The following is a 24,229-nucleotide window of genomic DNA, read 5'->3' on the forward strand; positions in this document are numbered from 1 at the left end:
ATTTTAAATACCCTTATACTGACACCTAGCTGCGCCTTAGAAATAGAAGAGAAGACGTCTGCTTACAACATTTCTGCACAAAATTTGGTCGCCCGCTTGATGCAGTGGTTAGATTTATTTGTCACTTAAAATCCCTCTCGAGAAGTCTTCACTCAGATGGACAAGCAGCCACCTGCAATTTTTTCTTTTAATACTTGGCACCAACGGCCATTGATAAATTTTATTTTTCGTGCCAGGACAAACTGTGACATAAGGCCTAGGTTTATACGGTCTCATCCGAAGTATCGGAGTCCACGTTTCGAACCCGTGGCGTAAAAGATCAACTCCTTTTTTGCTACTCTAGAGCAATAAGCGCTAACAACTGCGCCAGGCTGTTAACTGCAGCAGTAAGAGTGTCTGCTCTAGAGTCGCGGAGTAGGGTTCGAATACACTGCAAGACGTTGAGTTCGGTATTTAAATGAGACCCCATCGTGTTTGCACGAAAAAGGGACTGATAAGTGATAAATGGCAATTAATACCTAGTAAAGATATAAATGTACCGGCAAGTCGTGGCGTCTAAACGGCAAACAAATAAACAAACATTAAAATATAACGTTGAAAAAGGTTTCTGGGTGAAATCAATTGAACTGATTGATTGATTAATTGGATATTGTTTAACGTCCATCTCGAGAACCAAGTGAACTAAACAAACATTAAATACTTTCATCTTATGTTACTGTTAATTCTGTTTAAATTTGTTGATGTTTACCGTGCATAAAAAAAATTGCAAGAAATTATATAAATTGTATGAAAAACAAGCTGACTTTCATCTTCAACTGTCCTTAATATGTCCCGATGAAACTGGTGATTTCAATAGTTTTCCGTTTACCCTGTCTGTCTCTCCGTCTGTCTGTCCCAATTTGTCTTTTCTACATTTGTTTTAAATACCTGTATATATTGAGCCATTATTTTGGTATGTATCTTGATCAGTTACAGATCATAACGTTCTGCTTTGACGATTCTTTGTGGACTTTTTCAAAATGTTTTCTTAACGCTTTTATATATAAATTACATTGTAAACAGGGAAATTCTCGCCCTTGTAACAAGTGGACGAATTCAAAAAGGGGCGAATTCAAATAATACATTATAATTTCTTAAACAGGATTGTGTTTGGGCGAATTTAAAAAACGGCAGGCAAAAATATTTATTTATAGCAAGTATAAGGATATGGAGATAACGAAATGGTGCTTGTGATAAAGGTATATTGCAGCATAAGTAAGGGAAGTTGACAATAGAAAAGTTATCATGTTAATCATATAGCCTGGTTGTTAGATTACCATTAGTGTACTTTTCATGTAAAATATACAAGTATGAAACAGAAGTGTCGGACTCTGTGGTATCTTTTATCTCAAGCTCACCAGGATATATCGTATCGACGTAGGAATGGATTGTACAATTATTAATTGACAATACGGCGTCGATATATCTAAATGTCGATTTGAAGGCCACAGCAAGTGTTTTCTTCTTTTCATGCATAAGATTTTGCATAAATTCTGCTTCATATGAATATAAAAATAAGTCTGCTAATAACGGAGCGCAATTTGTACCCATGGGTTTTCCAATAGATTGTTGGAATACCTGGTCTCCAAAAGCCACATAGATATTGTCAATCAGAAACTCAAGCACCTTCTTGATGTCAATTTCAGAGTACTTATGTGTGCAATCAAAATCCGTTTTAACAAAATAATTATGCAAATGACCAATGACGAGGTAAGTAAATTTACGAGTTCCATTTTTATTGAAGAAGCAGCTGTCAATGATATCAAAAAGCCTGGATTTTAATTTGTCGTGGGGAATTGAAGTGTATAAAGTTGAGAAGTCGTAAGTTTTTAAGCTGTTGATTTTTGTAAAGTCCTGTGATTTCAAATTGTCCAAAAGTTCTTTAGAATTTTTTAGTATCCACATTCGATTCACACAACTTCTTGAATCTATAGTTGCACAGTACTCTGGAAGTTTTTCCTTCACTACTGTCAATATCTTAGTGAGGAGTAACGAAAGACGCTTGGTTGATCATTTACCGGAACCTGCTATGTATCTTTGTTTGTAAGGATTCTTATGAAGTTTCGGAATCCAATATATATGTTAGTTCAAATTCATTTTGGCTCTGTGGAATATTAAAAGTATTCAAAACTGACAGGTGATTTTGAAGAATTTCTTCCTAAGAAAGGGAAGTATGAGTATAAGTGGGATTACCACTTGTAGAATTGAATCCAAGTTCTTCTATAGAATGCAATTTATATAATGAGTCTTACAAACGAAGACAATGCTGTAAATGTAAGGTAAAGGAACATTGTATTTGTGAGCTACCTTGCTGAATATTCTAAACTGATTTAAACAGAACATTTGTGCCGATTTTTCTAAAATCTCACCTCATCTATAACCCGCTTATACAACCAATTTATATTTTTTCATCACATATAAATTAAGCTTCAGCATCATGACAGAACAACATTTTTCCTTTTTTTTTCAGGCATCTTTCAATGTAACATATTTTTTAGAACAATGTGTTTTGAAGCTATAGTATCTATTATTTATACCCCTCTAATCAATATGATCTTTTGTAGGCCTATTCTTCAACATACAAGACTTATCTATTTTATTATGTTAAAAAGGCCTACGAAAAACAAACAGAGAAAATATTTGCTTTAAATTACACATTAATTTAAGAGGGAAAAAATTGTCAGTTTACTTCATCAACAAGGTAAATGGGTTCTAGTACGACTTTATTGCTTGTCGTTTATCAAAAATCAAGAGGGTAATTATCCCAAAACGGATTTATTACCGTGTGAGAAAAGAGGAATCGCATGTTATTTTATACGATCAATAAAATCAAATAAAGAGTAAATATACCTATATTTCTTACCTGGCGTAAACATTTAAAATACTTCACCTTATACAGGACCAAAGATCAGTTGCTTTCTTATTCCCCGATTGATATTTGACTTTCAATAGCCTTTTCAGATATTATGTATATGTCTCCCTGCAAGCCAGTTTCTCTTCAACAGTCATTATAAGATAAGATAAGATAAGATGATATTTATTTAAAGTCGGGTACATCAACAAAGAACATTAGCTCTGAAGAGCTATTTTCCGACTACAAATCTTATATCTTTGGGTTCCTCGGTAAGTTATCTAGTTTCATAATCGATGACTGCACTCAACGCTTCATTTTGGGTCTTTTTTGGTCAATTCTGTTTCTTTTAAATCTTAATATAATTTCACTTTTAAATATTAACTACAGAAGTCTATCAAATTTGCAATAGATTTAAATATAAAAAGTTACTTTATACTGTAATACAATAGACTAATTCCACTTTTTTTACGTACATGTTAGTGTTTTAAAAATACAGAAAATTTACACTTTCCTGCCATTGATTATACGGCCACGAACATACTAATTACCGTTTTCTGAGAGACTGTAGGCAATTTGGATACATTTGCTCTGTCGAATATGAAGAAACTCCCATATTCATGACTGGCTTTCTTAAGGTGGCTCATTACATCCACAGTTTATTTTAGATTTCAATACAGCACCACTTATAATGTAAATGTCAAATATCTGGATGGGGGTATTGATATCATAAATATTTTTTATAGAAATTTTTAGTTTTTGTTTTATTTTAGTGAAATGTTTTATTTTAGGTTTATTATTCACAGAATTTCAGAACTTTCAGTGTCAAATGATGGGCATCTTCTTAAGACAAGTACACACAGTGAAAATACCTCATAATACCTAATAATAATTTTATTAGAAAAAATAATTTTCTCCTAGAAAACAATTAATGTCATTATCTTTTTAATATATGCATAAAACATTTAAAAAATGTGTTCTGAAGAGACAAAGAATGTATTTCAATGAATTACATGTGTCAAATTGAATGAAGAAAGTTTAAACGAAATGAAAAATCCAATTTAAAAAATATTTGGTATAAAAAGTCCACTTTTAAGAGTTATCTTTCCTAAATAGCCAAGACTCAAAACACTATGGAACGTTTGACATTACATCTAAAATTCAGAATAAAGCTTTAAATTGCCAGAGAATACATTTAAATCAATAAAAAAAATATATAAATTAACACCAACGCAGTAAATAGCGCAATTAAATAAAATTTTAATTTCAACAAGGTTGTAGATTTTAACTTGAATTTCCTCCATACATACATGTCAGTGATTGATAGAGTTCACTGCATGCATGGCTATGAAATTGACATTACTTGTTTGGCGAAGATTTGACTGTTGCTTTCTTTTGTTTCTGCCTAAAAGCAATTCTTCTTGGTTTATGCATAATGAATCCGTTACTTTGTTTTCACTGTTTACAACACCGCATGTTTCATCTATTTTTACAGCGTTTTAAAGGTCAGGGTCATATTATAGAGGTACCTATACAACTCGTCCCCTGAGCAAACCGGTCGACACAATGGAGGTTTATTTTTTTGTGTAGTACGTCATCAAAAAGTGGTGTAATGAGCCTCCTTAATTTTGTATAACAGTTTAAAATGCAGCTTTTAATCTTGCTAACCTACAAATTATACCCCTAAACACCTTATTTGACCTAGTTACAGTTGTAAATCATCAATAATGGAATTTATTTCTCATACTTGATAAATCTGAAGGCACCTTAGATTTACTAGATCTTGACCTTTAGACTCAAACAAAACATCAATGTTCCGCTTCAAAAAACAAGATGTGTTTGTGAAACACTGATGCCCCCGTATGGCAATATAGTAAATATTAAACATCTCTTAAGTGTAAGTTTTATAGATTGGTACCCAAAGTAGGGTCTCCTAACTGGAAATACAATTGAGAAATATGAAAGCCCTATCACCATCTGTTCCCAAGTCATGGCCAGGTTAAAGTTTTTCTTAACTACAAAAATCTTCAAGATCAATGTCAAAATGTCCAGGTTATTGGTATCCAATGAAAGGGTTTCCCACAAAGGATACATTTGTGAAGAATGGAAGCCCTAGCTCTAACCATTAAAAAATTATGGCCAAGGTTAACAAGACTAAAACTATGTCAAACTCCGAAATCAAGGTCAGAAGGTCAAGGTTATTAGTATTTAATAAAAGGTCTTGCCACAAGGGATATATATGTGAAGTATGAAAGCCCTAGATTTTTCATAAGTCCGAAAATATCTAAGGTCAAAAGATCAAGGTTATTCGTATCCAATAAACGGTCTTGTCACAAAGAACAGATATTTGTTGTATGGAAGCCCTAGCCCTAACCTTTAAAAAGTTATTGCCAAGAAAAGTGTTTTTTATAAGTCCGGAAATCCCTAAGGTCAAGGTCAAAAGGTTATGGTTCTTAGTATTCAATAAATGGTCTTGCCACAATCCTTACCTGAGCCCACGGGCTAGTTAAAAAACAACAATGAGCTCAGAATTGAAAAACCTAGTTGTATAAGGGAGAGGGGATTTGATTTTTTTATTACTTGCGAATGTCACTTTAGCAATAAAACATACATGTATAATTTTGCCCCTATGTTAAACTTTGAACAGCCATTGTGACCTCACCCTACCCCCGGGGGGTCATGATTTGAACAAACTTAAACCTAAACTACCTGAGGATGCTTCCACATGAGTTTCATCTTTTCTAGTCCAATGGATCTGGAGATGATTTATAAAAATATTCCTCTATATTCATATGTTAAACTTTGATCAGCCATTGTAGCCCCGCCCTACCCCCGCGGGTCATGATTTTAATTAACTTGAACCTACACTACATGAGTACGTTTCACATGAGTTTCATCTTTCCTGACCTAGTCGTTTTGGAGAAGAGAGCATTTTTAAAGATATTCCCTATATATTCCGATGTAAACTTTGATCAAGCATTGTGGCCCCGCTTTACTTTCGAGGGTCATGATTTGAACAAAACTGAATCTATACTACCTGAGGATGTTTTCATATGAGTTTCATCTTTCCTGGCCCAGTGTATCTGAGGAATAAGATTTTTAAAGATTTTCCCTATATATTCCTATGTAAATTTGATCAGTCATTGTGGCCCTACCCTCCCACCGGGGATCATGATTTGAATAAACCTAAAAATTACACTACCTGAAGATGCTTTCAAATGAGTTTTATCTTTCCGGGCACAGTGGTTCTCGAGAAGAAGATTTATAAAAGATACCATTTATTTTACATTAATTCATAACTGTCTATGAAAATGTGAAAAGTTTACAACAACAACGAGGACGACAACGACAGACGACGGACAAATTTTGATCAGAAAAGCTCATTTGAGCCTTCGGCTCAGGTGACCTAAAAACTTGTTGGAAATATGGAAGCCTCTACCTTAACCGTTCAAAAGTTATAGCCAGTTTAAAAATTTTAAAAAGTGGGTTCAAACTCAAACAAACTAAAACAAAGATTACATAAATAAAGTATAAAAGCTCTAACCCTTTTACAGACATGGTCAAAATTGTTTTTTTAAGAGAAGGTCAAACCCCATAGTCAAGGTCAAGGGTCAAAGATCTTGATAAGCAACAAAGGATCTTCTTACAAAGTTACATATGTGAAGTATGAAAGCTCTAGCCTTTACCGTTCACAAGTTATTGCCAATGTTAAAGTTTTTCCATAAGTACGCTAATCTCCAAGATCAAAAGGTTAAGTTGGTGGTGCCCAATGAAAGGTCCTGTCACAAAAAATACATACTTGAAGAATAAATGTTCTGTAACTACTTTTCAAAAGATAGGGCAAAAGTAAAAGTTTGGTATTTTTGAAAAGAAGAGGGTCAAACTCCAAGGGGAAGGTCATTTAGGTGGTGCCCTAAGAAAGGTCTTGTCACAAGGAATACACATGTGAAATATGAAAGTCATAGCTACATTCAAACAAAAGTTATGAGCAAGGTCAATGATTTTGCTGACAAACAGACAAACAGAGAGACGGACAGACAGACGGACACGACAAAAACTATAAACCCCCGAAACTTCGTTTACGAGGGTATAAAAACCTTTTGAGCTATGTTACATTTTCATGTTCTTTGCAAAAATCGGGTTCCTTTGAGAAAACGAAATCTAGTTCAAAAAGAAATGAAAGTAGAAATTAATTTAGGATCGTGACAAACAAGGTTCGAAATTCAGGACAATATCTTTTTAAAGTAAAAGTATTTAATTGTTCCTTCATGAATTAATCTTGAAGGGGGAAATATACATGTAATGACAGCTAAAGTAGTTCCGGTTGCTCAAGGCAAGTAAACTGTAGATTCTGATGATGCAGTTATCAAAAGACATTTTTAACCAATCAGAATCAATTATTTTAAAGAAATTGAATGATGTTGATGCCATATTTCACTCAAATTAATAATAATTTGAGATGATAATCTAAAGGAGTGTTATCTTACTTTTTAAAATGTAAAAAAAAGAAAATTCTTACCACGCATTACGTGTTATTATGTAAAAATCTGCATCCTTTTGAAGGCATACTCATATGAATCTAATTTCTTGACTTCGGTAAAAGAAAATGGTGAATATGAGTTTATCAGAATATGGCCACGCTTAATTATCTACACTGTTTTGTAAATTTGTTGAATCGGAGAAGAAAAATTGTTAAAAGACAATTAAATATACTCTGAAACATGAAACAACGACATCAAGAGGGAGCTAAAGTCAGCACTACCAAATCACTGCAGAGAATTAATTGCTGAAGCTTCACAATTGTATATTTGTGTAAAAGAAATATGCAAAAGTATAGTCTTTGGCCCCGATCATCCCCCCAATATTCTATAATTCTCGGGCACTGTTTCATCAAGTCGAACATTATCGCATTGATCAATTTAATTGATATTTTGAAATGGGTATAACTCAATTTTCTATTGTTATTTTCTTAGTTGAAAAAGAAAAATTGAATTATTACAAGGCAGTGAATACATGGGTGATTTAATGTTAAATGATAAACTTATACTCCGTTCAGTTCTTTATTAATTAAACTTAAAATTAATGTTTATAGCAACATTAATTAAAGTTGAACACATTTTAACTAATTTATAAAGAAAAAAGTAAGAATCAGTTAAAAATCAATCATGATGATAGGGAACAAAAATTACATTTCTACTTTAATTGAACAAAAATCATTTGTCTGCCGCATTGAATATTGAATTTTTTGGCCAGTTATTTTTTTTTCCTTACTACCATTTAACTAAAAGTCACATTTAGAATTCTAAACCCCCTCTCGAACAATCCTTAGTACAGGTAACCTTTGTGTGCCGCAGTAAAAAGAAAACAAATAATGGATATCGTTTGAATTGCAAATTTCATGCATAAATTATTTTCTCTGTAGGTGAAAAATATAGAGTGGAGGTAAGACAACATACATGTACACTCAATTCAGATCTATATTTAATTGAGCTGTTTTTGAAGTTCAAATTTTAAAACACCTCAAAGGAATGAAGTCAAGGAATGGCGCCAATATATTTGGTGCATCTCTTTTGAGATGCATGGATTTCAATAGATAAATAACATTTAAACATTTTACCTACGAGCAAGACTAGAATAAAAGTTGTCTAGTAGGATCATTTATGTTGAATACTTTCATTTTCAGAGAGTGTAATTGCCTTTCTTTAATGCATATGCAATGACACGGTTAAAAGCTATATTGGACAAAATAGAAAATAATCAGTCGGATTTAATAGTAAAACGTTTTGAAAAACAGGCCTTATTGATAAATGAAAATTCTTGAAAAAGATGTTAGTAAATGAGCATCTGTAACACCCTGTTGGAAATTAAAAGTGAATTTACAAATATTTTTGGAAGAAATAACACAGAAAGTATAAATTACTTACTCTCTTTAAGTCATATCCGTGTGCAGTTATTGGCAATTCATTCGAGTTTAAATGTTCATTCTAACTTAAAAGCTAGTTACATAAAGGACTTTGTAATATTCTAATCCAAAAAGACGCCGATAGAGAGTAATGTATTTTAAATACCCGTATACTGACACCCAGCTGCGCCTTATAAAATAAAAGAGTAGACATCTGCTTACAACATTACAACAAAATTTGGTCACCCGCTTGATGCAGTGGTTAGATTTATTTGATATTTAAAAGATCAACTGCGCCAAGCTGTCAACTGCAGCAGTAAGAGTGTCTGCTCTAAAGCCGCGGAGTAGGGTTCGAGTACACTGCAGGACGTTGAGTTCAGTATTTAAATGAGACGCACTGCGTTTGCACGAAAAAGGGACTTATAAGTGGCAATAAAAACCAAGTAAAGATATAAATGTACCAGTAAGTGGTGGCGTCTAAACGGCACACAAATAAATAAACATTAAAATATATCGTTGAACAAGGTTTCTGGGTGAAATCAAGTGAACTGATTGATTGATTGTATATTGTTTAACGTCCCTCTCGAGAACCAAGTGAACTGAACAAAACTAAAAAGTTTGGATGTTTAAAGATCATAATAGATAATAGCTATGTAATTATATAAATTATATGAAAAACAAGATGACTTTCATCCTTTAAGTTTCCTCAATATGTCCCGATGAAACTGGAGATTTCAATAGTTTTGCTTTTACCCTGTCTGTCTGTCCCACATTGTTTTCCATATTTGTTTTAAATACCTGCATATATTGAGCTATTATTTTGGTATGGGAATGTATCTTGATGAGTTACAGATCAAAACGTTCTGCTTTGACGATTTTTGGTGGACTTATGACCCTTTTATTTTTCAGAATAAGTTTTTTAAACTCTTTTAGATATTAATTACATTGTAAACAGGGAAATTGTCGCCCTTGTAACAAGTGGGCGAATTTAAAAAGGGCAGATTCAAAGAATACATTATAATTTCTTTAACAGAACTGTGATTGGGCGAATTTAAAACAGGGGAAAATAGGTATGTGTAGCAAGCGTAAAAGGGCGCAAATAACACATGGCGAAAATAACCCTGTATATAGTATATCGATATATATTAATATATGAGTTCACTTTAAGAAGTAATAGCTCAAGTTCAATAATTCTTTGATGGAATATTGCCACTTTTAAATGGATAACATATTATACATGTAATTAGAAACTAGTATTACTAGCTCACAGATCATTCATTCCAATATCACCTTCATGTCGTGTTTATTTCTGCTTTGATACGCAAGAACATTCTCTCGTTTGGTTGTTTTATTTTCTTTTTTTTAAAGTTTTGACTTTTATTCTGCAATATATCAGTAAATCAATAATTATCAAAGGATTTGTTTTATATCTCTTATCACGATTTGTAATATCAGTCACTCGGCGATGAATGATAAATGATTTCCTAATTTTTAAAATATATTTTTTTCTTAATTACTGTAAATGTAAGGTAAAGGTTCATTGTATTTGTGAGTTACAGTGTACCTTGCTGAATATTCTGAACTGATTTAATCAGAACATTGGTGCCGATTTTTCACAAACACACGTACGTAAAAATTAGTCATAATTCGTTTTCATTTATAAAAAAATGATTAACGGATTCCATTGAATATTGATGAGTCTTCAAGTTGTTAAACAATAAGAGAAAACTTCATCTCAACTATAACCCGCTTATACAACCCATTTATATTTTTTCACATATTAACCAAGCTTCAGCATCAACAGAACAACAACTTTGTTTTTATTTCAGGCATCTTTCAATGTAACTAATATTTTCTATACAGTAACAAGTGTTTTGAAGCTATAGTATCTGTTTATACCCGTCTAATCAATATGATCTTTGGTTGGCATATTCTTCAACATACAGACTTATCTATTATATTATGTTTAAAAGGCCTACGAAAAATAAACAGGAAAAAAATATTTGCAATAAATTACACGTTAATTTAAGAGAAAAAAAACATTGACCGTTTACTTCATCATCAAGGTAAATGGGTTCTGGTACGTCATTATTGCTTGTCGTTTATCAAAAATCAAGAGGGTAATTATCCCAAAACGGATTATTACCGCGTGAGAAAAGAGGAAACGCACGTCATTTTATACGATTAATAAAATCAAATAAAGAGTAAATAAACCTATATTTCTTACCTGGCGAAAACATTTAAAATACTTCATCTTATAAAGGACCAACGATCAGTTGCTTTCTAGTTGATATGTGACTTTCAAAAGATGCCTCCCTGTATGACAGTTTCTCCTCAACAGTCCTTTTATCTTTGGGTTCCTCGGTAAGCTATCTAGGTTCTTAAGGGTGACTTCAATTAAAGCTGTTTTTGGTCTTTTTCGGTCGATTCTGTTGCTTTTAAATCTTAACCTAATTTAACTTCTGTATATTCAATACAGATGTCTATCAAACTGGCAATTGATTTAAATGTAAAACTAATTTTAGACTGATATATGATTAAGTAATTTCACGTCTTTTTCAACCTAAGTGTTTTACAAATACAGAGAATTTACATTTACCTCCCTTGATTGAACATTATGCATGCATGAGAATAGGAGCAAAAATCTTAAAGATCTAAAATAAGACTAGATGAATAAAAGTGACATGCTTTTTTACAAGATCAATTATTCTGTATTGCAAAAGTTCGTCATTTACAAAGGTTTTAAGGTTAACAATATGGATCCTCCATGTAGATAAAAATATTAAATTCGATGTAACGTGTTCGAGCACTGACTCTTATAGTCAGTACAAACATGCTAAATATGCCACGTAGCGGATTAAAATATTCACAAAGTTACCTGAGGAAAGATATCACGTAGTGAATTATAATATTCAACATACATGTATCACAGCCCCTGGTTACAACAGAGAAAGGGTATAAGCAGAATCTGTTCTTTCCTGTTTTAAATCAAAAGCGCATATTTGCCTAATAGATAAATATTCTTTTAATACAACAATATATACATTTGTGGTATCTCTCCATTATATAAACATACAGAGAGAAAATATCTTCAATTCTGTATGAAGTTTGTCAGAGGTCAGAGGTCAATACGTGACCTAATCACACGGCGCAATAATATCTACCGGTACATAAATTTTAAAATGACCTGCTCTACTTGCTTTTCGTGTATAAAAATGAATAAAATAAGCAAGTAAAATGATAATTATTTATTTTAAATGTAAACAAGTATTTCATACAGTTTTTAGGCTATCGATTCAACCTGTGTACATAGAGAAAACTAGGAGCCTGGCGTTTGTTTACATTTTTCTTCACTTTTGTCAGCTGCACAGTCTCTAACGTTCATCCTTATTTTTTGGATAGACCTTTGGTTAAATTTTCATGATAAACTTTTATTTTATCTTTAAATTTTACTCACGATAAATGTGTAAATCTGTTGGAAAATATCTTTGCAATCATGCCATGAACAGCTGCCAAACACCTCGGTGTTTTCGTAGTTCAATATAAAGCTGTCGCCAGTGTCTCCGTGTTTATCAGTGTTTTACGATAAGTATGCCTTTAGTTACTGAAACCGTGGAATATTTTTTATCAAATTGCAAATTAACTGGCTCGGACAAGTGTCTCAGTCCATCGGATCCATCCATCCCTTTCCAGCGACCGAAATTCCTCAAACTTTTTATCATCAAACTTCGGACGTGTTTCTTGTGTTTTTTCAGCATCGATTATCATTTTCACGAATAAAATATTCCCAGACAACAATCTGTTCACTATTACTGATCACAAGTAGCCTTTCACAAAATATTCCCTTCGAAATAGATTCCTTAGCCTAATGAATTTGAAGCGTAACCGCCATGCAAGCCGATTTACACCTTGCGTCATTTTTCAAAATCTACGACGGACGGTTAATGCAATAATTTAAATTCGAAAATATTCAATTGTCTGTCTCAAATGTATATATAAGTAATAAATAACAAGTTTATAAACTTCAATGGGAATTGAAGTGGGTCGGTACGTGATCAAATCTTCTGAGAAGGCCTTCGGCCTTCACAGGATTTGATCACGTGACCGACCCACTTCAATTCCCATTGAAGTTTATAAACTTGTTATTTATTTCTTAATTAAATTACAATTTCTTTTATTTGATTGTTTTAACTTTAACTTGGATTAAATTAGTTCAAATAAAGGTTTTTCATATAGACAAAGTAAAACATTTCAATTTTAGATACCGGAATATGATAAAATTATATAATTTTCACACTGGTGATATTGCGAATCAATGTAAAAAAGACTATATAGAGACATGAAGATCAATGTTGGTAAAACGCTTAAAAGTTCAATTGTTAGGATATTTCTTAATATTATTTAAAAAAAAATAATTCAATACTTCAGCCTCGTTGACGTTTAAATTATTAATTATCCTTTAAATAAAGTGGAAAATAATATTTTGTTTACTTCAAAGTAAATCATTATATTAAAATAGAAGGGGAGTTTAAAAAATCCATTCAATGGGTATTTTACTGATGTTAGTCCCACCCTCTATTAAATGTGCATCAGTTCAAGTATTTATTTCTTGGGAATACAAGTCTTAAAAGTAGTTATCCAGAAATAAGACTTGTTTTTCTGATTTTATGTATATATACATTTACAGGTTGTCTAGACTTAAAATGTTTTCTTTCTACAGTAAAACCTTGCAATTGTCTTCCTTATGTTATTAATCTGACCCCATATTTAATCAAAGAGGTAAAAATATCTACAAGGCATGGAATCCGTCGATGTTTTCAACATTCATCACTATGTTTGTGCTTTTGGATTTGGAAATAAAAGTGTCAATGGCTGATGATATCTGCAGTTGCAGAAAGTAGTAAAAAAATCGGATCTGAATAGGGGAAAATTATACGACTGGCCTTTATGTACAGAAGTTAATCGGCCATTATGTCTGATCAATGTTAAACTTATAGGACGTTTTGGCATTTAATTTTATTTTTTCCTGCCATTTGTAATTTTTATCAGCAAATGGCCGAAGGCCGACACCAATCTAAAACCCTGTTACTCCTGCAAATATATGGCAGAAAAAATGTTCAGGGTCGGCTCGAATATTCTAGAGTCGGTCTTGGAACCGGAAACACACTATTCATTTATCTAGGCCAAAGCTATTGAAAGAGAAGAGATAGGGCTTTCATATTAAAGATATATATTACCCGTGACAAGACCTTTCTAAAAACACAATGATTTTAGACCTCAAGACCTAGATCTTGAAAGTTGACTACTTTTAAAAAAAATTAACCTAGGTTGTGACTTTCAAATTAGAAGAGATGTGGCTTTCATATTATACATGTTATTTGCCTGTGACAAGACCTTTCTAAATACGCTATTATTTTTGATCTTGTGATATTGACCACAAAAATGTTAAATTTCCTCATAACTTTTGACTGAGAAGAGATTTCATATTTGACATTTCCATTACCCGTGACAAGATATTTTCGAGTATGCTATGATTTCTGAGCCTTTGACCTTTATGATGGACCTAATTTTCTAAAAAAAAAAATAAATTACTTTGGTGATTACTTCTGAATGCCATATATATCTAGGGCATTCATAATTAACACAATATGCCAAAAATAATGACACCTCATCCACAAAGACACCGAAAGCGTGGGATCACAAGTTTTTGAATTTGCTTGTTGAATGAAATGTTTCCTTTAAAAAGATTTAAATTCGCTTACTTACAATGCTTTATCAAAATCAATTGGAAAATAATACAAAAAAAAAACGTTTCTGCTGAGGAAAGTTAACAATTGATTTTCTTCTTAGTGGATTTGCTATTTAATGGCAACTTAATTTTCTCTATTTCTTTTCCCTGACTTTGTTTTAATTCCTAACATTTTATTTTGTTTTTGCGCATATTGAAACCTTGATTTCCTTCTACATGTTATTTAAAATGCCGCCCAATTGCTATCGCTGCCTTCTGATAATAAATACCATCGGACTGGTATTTATTATTATCGGGCAGCTACAGGTAAATTGGTAAGCTGCAAGAATAAAAAAAAAAAGACGTCACAGCAAAGTTTAATATCTCTTATATCATTTGTATTTAAACCCATGCTGAGGCATAATTATAATCTATTGTTACTTTTGCACAAAGGAAGTTTGACCGATCCGGTTTCTGATATTGTGTATCGCACATATAAATCTCCAGTGTAAATCACGACCCAGAAGTTTACAAGCCATAACGTCAACTTAAAGATGGCGTCTCTAATGTTCATTTATATTATTATTTATTTGGAAGTGTTATGTTTAGATTTTCAAGCAAGAGCATTTGGTATGTGAAATTATTATCTTTAAATAATATGTTTTTAATATACTAAATATCATCTTTTGCATTTTTTGAAAATTATACATATTAAGCCATCTTTAAAATAATGTTTGCTTGCCCTCTTCCGACTCAGGGTAAAAGTATTGGGTCGGTAGGTAAGTGGGAACATCTTTCTTCCATAAAATTTCAAAATATTTGTTGACAGGATAGGGGAATAAAAAGATAAAAAAAAAAGTTGTGTCCTGAATTGTAAAAAGAAGATTTGAGTCAGTGAATCGGAAAGCAACCACACATCTTTTTTAAAGATTTCCTTTGTAAATTCTTTTTAAGAATAGACAATGTCAACTAAGGTAATCAAAGTACTCAGAAGTACAGAGAGCTGGGCTCATTTACAGAGTAGAATGGATAATTTCTTACATGAATCACGTTTATGTTCTGATGAAAAAATTATTTTAAAACTATCAATATAAATGATAAGACACTGACAGTGAGTTTTTCAATCCTAATCTGGTACCGCAGCTGAATGTAAACAAACAGGCCAGTCTGGTTCCCTCTCCTGCTTTACCTCGTATGTGTAGAGAACTACGGTAACACAGATTATCAAAAATCCTTACGCTAATGAACTATGTTCTTTGACTTATGAAGTTTTCAAAGTCATTACCACTAATGTTTATTTTATATAGATAAAACTTCGTTTTATTTTTGTTGCTTTATTTAGCGTTTGTATTATCTCAAAAGCGGTTGAGAGTTAGAACTATAATTTTGCACGTAACTTTAAAATGGCGACTTTTGGGTTAACATCCTGCCTTGAAAGGGATCACATAAGCCGGCAATTGCTCTTTGAGCAATAAGCCCGGCTAAAAATGATCACACTCGATATATATTATACGTTCATATATATATATATATATAGGGCTGATATACATTGTATAGAAGCCTTTGATATATTCCAAAAGCACGAACTGAATATTTTAAGGTAGGACAAAGACCTGTGAATTCTATTTTAACCCATTTCTTAAAAATTACTGGAGGTAAAAAGAATAATATTACTATATTGACAACAATGAATGATCCCTGAAAGAAAAATAATAAGTTTTGGCATATTTGCGTTATATTTTGTGAAATAGTCAGAGAATCCTATATATTGGTCACTTGAGAGCTTACATTTTGGAATGTGATTACGCTATCTAAGTGCAATAAAAAAGCATGTAACAGTCTCTTATAAAATGCAGTGCAACTTTTGTTCCGTAAATAGTAGAGGGGAGATATTTGGACACATATATAAGGAGTCTCCATTCTTCATGTACTACAAAGATCAAGGTCATATCACGAGGTCAAAGGTCAAATATTTTGACGTCATCTACTGAATCTTTCAGTTTTTTGCCATTGAATTTTGTTTAATCGCCAAAATATCTTAATCCACCGGTTCAATTTTCTTTATTTTTACACATTTTATTCTAGGACCCATTTGAATCATTCTGTTGATTTTTTGTAAAAATTGAATTATACATTTTCTCTTAAATAAACTTAAACTGTCGGATATTTACATGTGAATTTTCAGTTTCTGATACAATGTATGTTCTATTTTACTTAATATTTCACCCTAATTTTCAAGTATCAAAGTGACTTACTGATTTAAAGTAACAAAAAGGTTTTCGTTATTGAAAGTATTACACAAATTTGCAATAGATCAATTGAAAATTCTAAAATAAGGCTCATTCTCAAGTCGAATGTCTGATTTCGCAATCTTCTTACAGGGGTCTGATATGCCATATTTCAGACTATTTGGGCTAAAAATGTGCGGTTCAATTTCTTTCATATCATGTATAAAGAGAGATTTTGTATCCAAGAACAAAATATCAAAGTTTCAGAAAAATTGAATTTGAGGAAAAAATTTGGCCTATCTATTTAGTCCTACCTTAAACGATCTTTTAGAATTTTAGCTGCAATTTTATGGAATCAGTTGCCTGACTCTGTTAGAATCTGTAATTCTTTGGCTTCTTTTAAATCAGCATATTTGCAAAATTATGATTTAAACAAGTGAACCAATCGTTCTTAAATGAGTTTATCTTATGGCACAAAGATATTTTTTTTAATAGTTTATTTGATAGCATGTACAAATACGTCTGTTATGATTTGCCATGTATAATTTTTTTCTTATTTATTTCCTACTTTTTTCTTTTATATTTGTCTGTAAATATATTTTATGCAGGACCATGATGTAAACTGGTGATATGTACTAATTGTGCTGTCCTGTAAAAATAAACGAATTTATTATTATTAAACATATTTTCTGTTAATTTTTTTAACAGAAAATTTAGCGCTTGGTAAGAAGGCTCGTCAATCTTCTACACCCTTTCCATTTTGGGGTCCAGAAAAAGCTGTTGACGGCGTGATAAGTACATCTTTGAGCACGAACCATTGCGCTGTTACATGTGATGATCAGACAACCGCTCATTGGTTTGTTGATCTCGGGAAAGTTATGGCTATCAACCATGTTACAATTTACTATAGAATGGAGGAACAATGGGGTACGAAGTTCACTTTCCGTATTATTCCTCGGTCTTCTCTCTTGACAGTATATGCAATAAACTCACAGCATCTTTAAAGAAAAAAAATATATATCAAGTAGACCGTCTCACTTCAAAGAAGGGGTGAGAGTTCGTAATTCCTGCAATAATAACTACAAGAGTTTACTAAGGACATAATTTCCAAGGATATAAATATTTGGACCGATACACATAATTATTTGTCCTATAGCCGAATTTCTTTAGTGTTTGAGATAAACTTTGGAAAATCATAAGCCAGTGGTCTGACAATATATCAGAAAAATCATTAATACATGGTATTTGAATGAGGGGCCCCAATTGAACCGATCTGTGTTAGGCAAATGCATCTACTGAGAAGAATTTTAAATAAAAAATCATTGAAGGTAGCTTTAGTTAATTATTGGGTTTGATTTTTTTTTCTTGATTTGTAAGATGACATTGCTTCTAAATTTAACCGGTCAAATTTCATCAAACAAATACCAACACTCAATGACATTGTCTTCTTGAATCAATGTTCTTTTTTAGAATTCTTTTTAGTATGTGTGTAAATTATGTCTTTGTGAGATATTTGAAAATTGTGGAGATTTTACATTAAATATCCTTTAATGCTAGAAATATCAAAGAAAATGTGGATAAAATTGAGATTTAATTTTTCACTTCATGTTTGTCGCTTTATAAGCACTTCGTCTGTCTTATCACCCCATTTTCTTTCACAATTGAAAAAAAAAAACTTTATTATACATTAGGATTGACGAAGCTGTGCTAAACATCACACCTAGTTCTAAGATTTTTGTTGACTGTTGATGTTGCAGTTTTGACAGATTAGGACAATTGTTCAGAGTTCAGAACATTTATTGAACCATGTTGCTAGTGTATTCTAATATAATGCGTTTCAAATAATATCTAAATATTTTACCATTTTCGTAATATTATTGCATACATGTTAATTTTATTTTTAATGCCTCTCTCTCTATCTCTCTGTATGCTTTTATCACCAACTATTATTATTTTAGTAAGTTTTTTTTTCAGAAACAAAGTATAGAGGACGGTTTGCTGGATTTTACCTTTATATAGCGAAAGACATCAGGAAAAACCATGGGGAGCAGTATTATCACGAAATCCAAACTGGTCAGAATTCTCCGTCGCCGAACATGACCATCGAATGTAATACATTGGGGCGATATGTCATTTTGTATAACGAAAGAGACCCTAAAGTTTCATATCCTGATTTCTACTCAAAGATTGCTATCCTAGAGTTATGCGAAGTTGAAGTATATGGTAAAAGCTTGATTATATTGTACATGTATACATGTTAACAGTACAAGTCCATTTAGCATTCCACTTTTTTTTTGGTGGAACCACAAGTTTATTTCAATCTTTTGACTGAAAGTTGTAAAGACCAACGGATGTTGAATTTTCTATGAATGGTAGACGTGCAAACAGTGCTACATGTATGCTAGGCCCCCTTCATCTACTTGTAAATTGTTCTAAGATCTCTGGCGAGTTTCATATACATTATTAAAATGTACACATAATAAAATGTTTGAAAGCATATTTGAAAGAGTCAAAGGAATGTAGCACCAACAACCTAACTGCTAGGCCTAAGGATTCCCTTTAAAAAGATTGGGGAGGGGGTAACATCTGTCTAACAATAGCCAATATTCAAATTTTGATAAAATTTGATACTTCATGGATTCAAAAAATCTTGTGTTTCTCCTTTTAATAAAATTCTTGTTCAGTATCAGTTTCATTTATTTTAGAGGATAAAAATTTTTCCTGATCAAAATATGATAAATTCGAAACTTCCAGGGTTAAACGACGCAGAAGATTCTAGTCCGAATTTTAAGTGCTACATGTATTGATAAAGCACCTACCCGTTGGTAAAGCATAGGCTTATCTCACGGGTATATCTTCTACACGTTTGAGATAAATTGAGATAACGAACAGTATTAGAGCTCAGAAGTTCATTTAACAATACAAAATTGGAGCAAAGTAAACACGGACCTCCAAAACTTCAGGTGTATCAGATGCCATGGAGGAGTGTGCGTACCTTGTCTACCGGTCATACCCTCCGAGTGCCTCTTATCATAATCGAAAATAATGGCTATTCGGTGTGTATATAGTGACCTAACAATGAGAATGAAAAACGTCAGATACAATTTGACTTGATGATAAAGAAATAAGTATTCTCAACATTAAATTAACTGAAAATAACGTTTCTGATTTCTGTTCCAAAACATGAAATTGTCTCTATTTGATTAGTTTTATTGCAGGCTGTCAAAATATCCGTCAAGGGGAATGTATAAAATGTCCACCCAACTGCTATAAAGGACGATGTGACATATCATCAGGAAAATGCCGGTCCTGTCCAGAGGGACTGCAAGGCGATTATTGTACAAACAAATAATGCTAAGTTTATGTGATATTTACTATTTATGGTTAAGGTTTAATGTCCTCTTTATAGTATTCCTATTAAAATTAGACAATCTTCTTTGTTAATATGCCGATATACAAAAAAAATATTTCGGATTTATATCAACTAGATAATTGCTGATCATTGACAATACACAAAATAACAGAAAGGTTCAACCTTTAATAATTTAAACTTTAACCTTTGTGTTTATTCTGTCTTTGTTTAAGTTTAAACAACGTCTTCACTAACAGCATCATCATAATATTTGTTTCCAGGTTGTAAACCGGGTAAATACGGACGCAACTGTACAGAACGTTGTGGTTTTTGCAAAGACAAACAGCCTTGTAACAGCGTGACTGGAAACTGCGCAAATGGTTGCTCGGAAGGATTCTACGGTGATAAATGTATCACAGGTAAGAACTGAATGGTTCGTAAAAAATATAGGATTAATCATTAATTTATTCAAGAACCTCAAGGCAAAAATAACTCCCTTTTCTTCCCAAAAAATGGGAAGACATTAACACTTAAGTGCGTCGAGAGAGTCTTCTAATATATACATGTATGGTATTCATCTAAAGTTTAGACTTTATTTATACATAAGAGGTGCCTTAACCTAATTTGATATAATTTACAGAATGCCCACTTGGTTATTATGGATTCAAATGCACTGGTGTCTGTAGTAACAAGTGTGCTACGCGAAGTGTTTGTGACCGATTTACGGGGACATGCTTTGATGGATGTTTACCAGGATTCTCAGGAGATCGATGTCTCAATGGTATCATTACATTTTTATACCCCTCTTCAAAGACGGGAAGGAATATTGCTTTGCTGCTGTCTGTCTCTTGGTCCAATAATTTTTCGTTTGTTTTCTTTACAGAGGTTTTAAATCCTGAAATAACATTAGTTATAAAGATTTCTCATAATAATATGAAGGTCTATTTCTGCTTTTAGTACGATCGAGCAGTTTGAACAGAATCATGCCACTTGTAGAAAGAAAAAATTCCAATAATTTGCATTTTCTGCTCACTACATATTTGCAGAGGTTGCATGTACTGAAAAGGAATTTGGTTCTTTTTTTACAATTTACCCTAAAAATATCTAGACCGAGTTTAGTTTTCGGTACGATCAAGCTAACTTTGACAGAGTTATTCCCTTCGATTTTTAACTGTATCCGTTCATTTCCTCTTCGCATGTATTTCAAGGGGAAGGGGGGCATAAGTGTTTCACAAACATCTTCTGTTATGAATAGCAGTGTCCTTCATCAGATTGAAAAAAAAGATTTTTTTTTTTTTAAATATTCCATTGAGCGATAATTAACACCTGGTCTGAAATACTATACAGATGTATGCATTGTATCGTATTTCAATTTTTAAGGAAATATATTTTATTGTAAATTTACTTATACTCAATTTCAAGAACTTGTTATTTTTAGTGTTTTCTGTAAGACTCCTCTGGATTTTCCAGTGGCCCTTCTTTCCCTCTTCACAAATTTGTACTGTGTGTAGATATTTTCAGATCATCACCGTTTGAATTCCCCAGCCTTCTAAATAATAAGTAATCTATTCCTTTTATAATTTTATGTATTTTTTGGCAACTTACACTTTTAATAAGCTTCCTGGTATATGCAAAAATCAGTATATAGTTTGTAGACCGGGTCAATACGGACGTAACTGTAGAGAACGTTGTGGTTTATGCAAAGATAAAAAGCCATGTGACAGTGTGACAGGAATCTGCGCAAATGGTTGCTCGAAAGGATTCTACGGTGATAAATGTATCACAGGTAAGAACTTAATGGTTAAAAAAAATACTTAGTGTTATTTGACTATAGTTCATTCCAAAAATGATACTACTTATATTCCCGTTATCTTTTCATTAATGATATTAATTCAAATATGAAAAATATAATTTATTTTTAGGAGGAAAAATTTAAACAAAACTTAAACCAATTTTATTTAGTAAAGAACAAGAAATAAATCCTGTAATATTTAAAATTTAAAGAGACCAGTATAAAATATATTCAAGGTTCGTCATCGTTTTGTTGTTTACTGTTTATATTAGGCTTTTTAACTGACCATAGATGGCAAAGTCAAACTTAGAAGTAAATAGTTTGGGAAACATCAACTCAGTATTTTCATTCCTGTTCTGTCAAGGTTTTGCTATCAGTTGAGCTTCATCCAATCCATTTCGAAAAAAACACAATTTAAACCAAAACAGAGAGTGAACTCAAAGCTTACAAAAATTTAAGAGAATATTATATTATTTATTTTGGCCTGTCTGTTTGACACTCCGTCTCTCTGCCTGTGTTTCTGTTATTTGTTAATGTGGTAAATTGTACATTCTGTGCGTGCAAAACTTTGTTTTTCGGGCGATATCTAACGAAGTGCTTGAGCTTTTGCAATTAAAGGACAAGATAGGGTAAGACTAGTATTTGGCCACCGATTTTGGGTGTCTTGCAGAATGATCCAACAGTTTATCCATAAGAAACTGTTGTCATCCCTTTTAAAAAGTGAGTATTGGTTCAAAGATGTAAAATATACAGCGAGGTCAGAAAATAGGTTCATTTTCGAATTTTTATGCAATTTTCATCGATTTTACAGCACAGTTTGTTTTGGAAAACATAGAGCACTAAAATGCCTTCTACCAAAAGATGACTGCACTTAACGCTGTGTTTTGGGTCTTTTTCGATCGCTTCTGTTGCTTTTAAATCTTAACTTTATTTCACCTTTATATATTTACTACGAAACTATGTCAATTTGACACCCAATTTAAACGTTAAAATTAATATGGAAATCTTGTTCAGGATCTATTTGATAAACGATAAAGCTGGGCAATCTGTTAAACGTGCAGGTTTGATGATTAGACAAGCGAAAGAGAACGAACAGACGTTGTTGATCACTAGTCTATATTGTTTTACATGTTGGTTGTTTACTCTATATACATTAAACTTATAACACAAACTGACTTTAAACATTTTTTTGAATAATTATTTCTAAATATTTCATCACTTTTTAAGTGGTTAACGGCGTTTCTATGCATGTCCGATTTCGTTACCGTACATTAATAATTGGTTAAAATGAATCCATTTATAAAAGAAATAGACCATATTTAAACGATGTTTACTGAAAACAATCATTGAAGCCATCCGTGCAAAAATTAACGACGACAAGCTAATTCAGAGAATTCGTGTCCCCCGCATAGGGAAAGAAGAATAACATGCGCAGTTTGGGGGGTGGGGGTGGGGGTTGGATCCCCACTGACTAAATTTGTAGAATTATTAAATGTATAAAAGTATACATGTATATTAAAGCAAATAAAAATGACAATATGGCCATAAAGATTTTCGTTGCTTATTCTTTATTATGCATGTGTACAGAAGAATCTTTTTATAAAGAATATTTATCACACTGTAATGACGGTTTTATGAGTTTGTACAAGCCAGACGTCTTATTTTTTTCCATTTTACATGGCATAATGCTGAATAATATAATTAAGTAGAAAAAAGTATTTTAAAAAATGGAAATCGAACCCGAGACCCCTCGCCTGTCAAGCGAGAGGCACACCACTACACCACGGTGTCGCTCTCGACTAACAGAAATTATATGCAAGCATTAGGTCAAATACATGTATATATTCACGGAAGATATTGTCAAAATTTTACACAAAGCATGGTTTCGAGTTTAGCCTTTACGAAACTGTTCTTTTAGATGTAATAAGACTGAAAAGTCCGCCGACAACATGTATTATACGTAATAACTCTCTACCACAGGCACCAAACTCGCTTGAATTTTTGACCCCCTAGTATATAATAAAGAGAAGGTTATGAACTTTGTCATTCATTTTTGACCCCCCTTCGCTTCAGAAGCTATTTAATTTAACAAATCAGCAAATATTCAACGTTTTCATGCTTGCAGTGAATAAAATAAACTCTCTTCTTATTTCATGCCAATTTTCACCGCTGGACCCCACGTAGTTCTTGAGATGTACCCCAATGTCTGTTATTTCTAAGTAGGTCGTACATTTACTGGAAGGCCGATTTCTACTTTCGCTTCAAGAGTGAACATACTTATTGCACGATGCCATTACTATCATTAACATATATCAATAAGCACAGTTGCAAGAGAAT

The 24,229-nt window shown here is 32.4% G+C and overlaps 1 protein-coding gene across 1 annotated transcript; it reads left to right on the top strand.

Moving 5' to 3' along the window:
* Positions 1–14,905: 14,905 nt before the first annotated feature.
* LOC134250951 (multiple epidermal growth factor-like domains protein 10) lies at positions 14,906–21,886 on the top strand (the record flags this gene model as incomplete). Its single annotated transcript, XM_062733316.1, has 7 exons — positions 14,906–15,150; positions 17,457–17,675; positions 18,723–18,971; positions 19,967–20,086; positions 20,382–20,519; positions 20,741–20,881; positions 21,749–21,886. Coding segments are annotated over exons 1-7 (1,081 nt in total), but the record flags the coding sequence as incomplete, so codon positions are not given.
* Between the last annotated feature and the right edge of the window lie 2,343 nt (positions 21,887–24,229).

Source organism: Saccostrea cucullata, unplaced genomic scaffold (assembly GCF_032062105.1).
Source record: "Saccostrea cucullata isolate Sc308-1 unplaced genomic scaffold, CSIRO_AGI_Scuc_v1 ctg6269, whole genome shotgun sequence".
Lineage (NCBI taxonomy): Eukaryota > Metazoa > Mollusca > Bivalvia > Ostreida > Ostreidae > Saccostrea > Saccostrea cuccullata.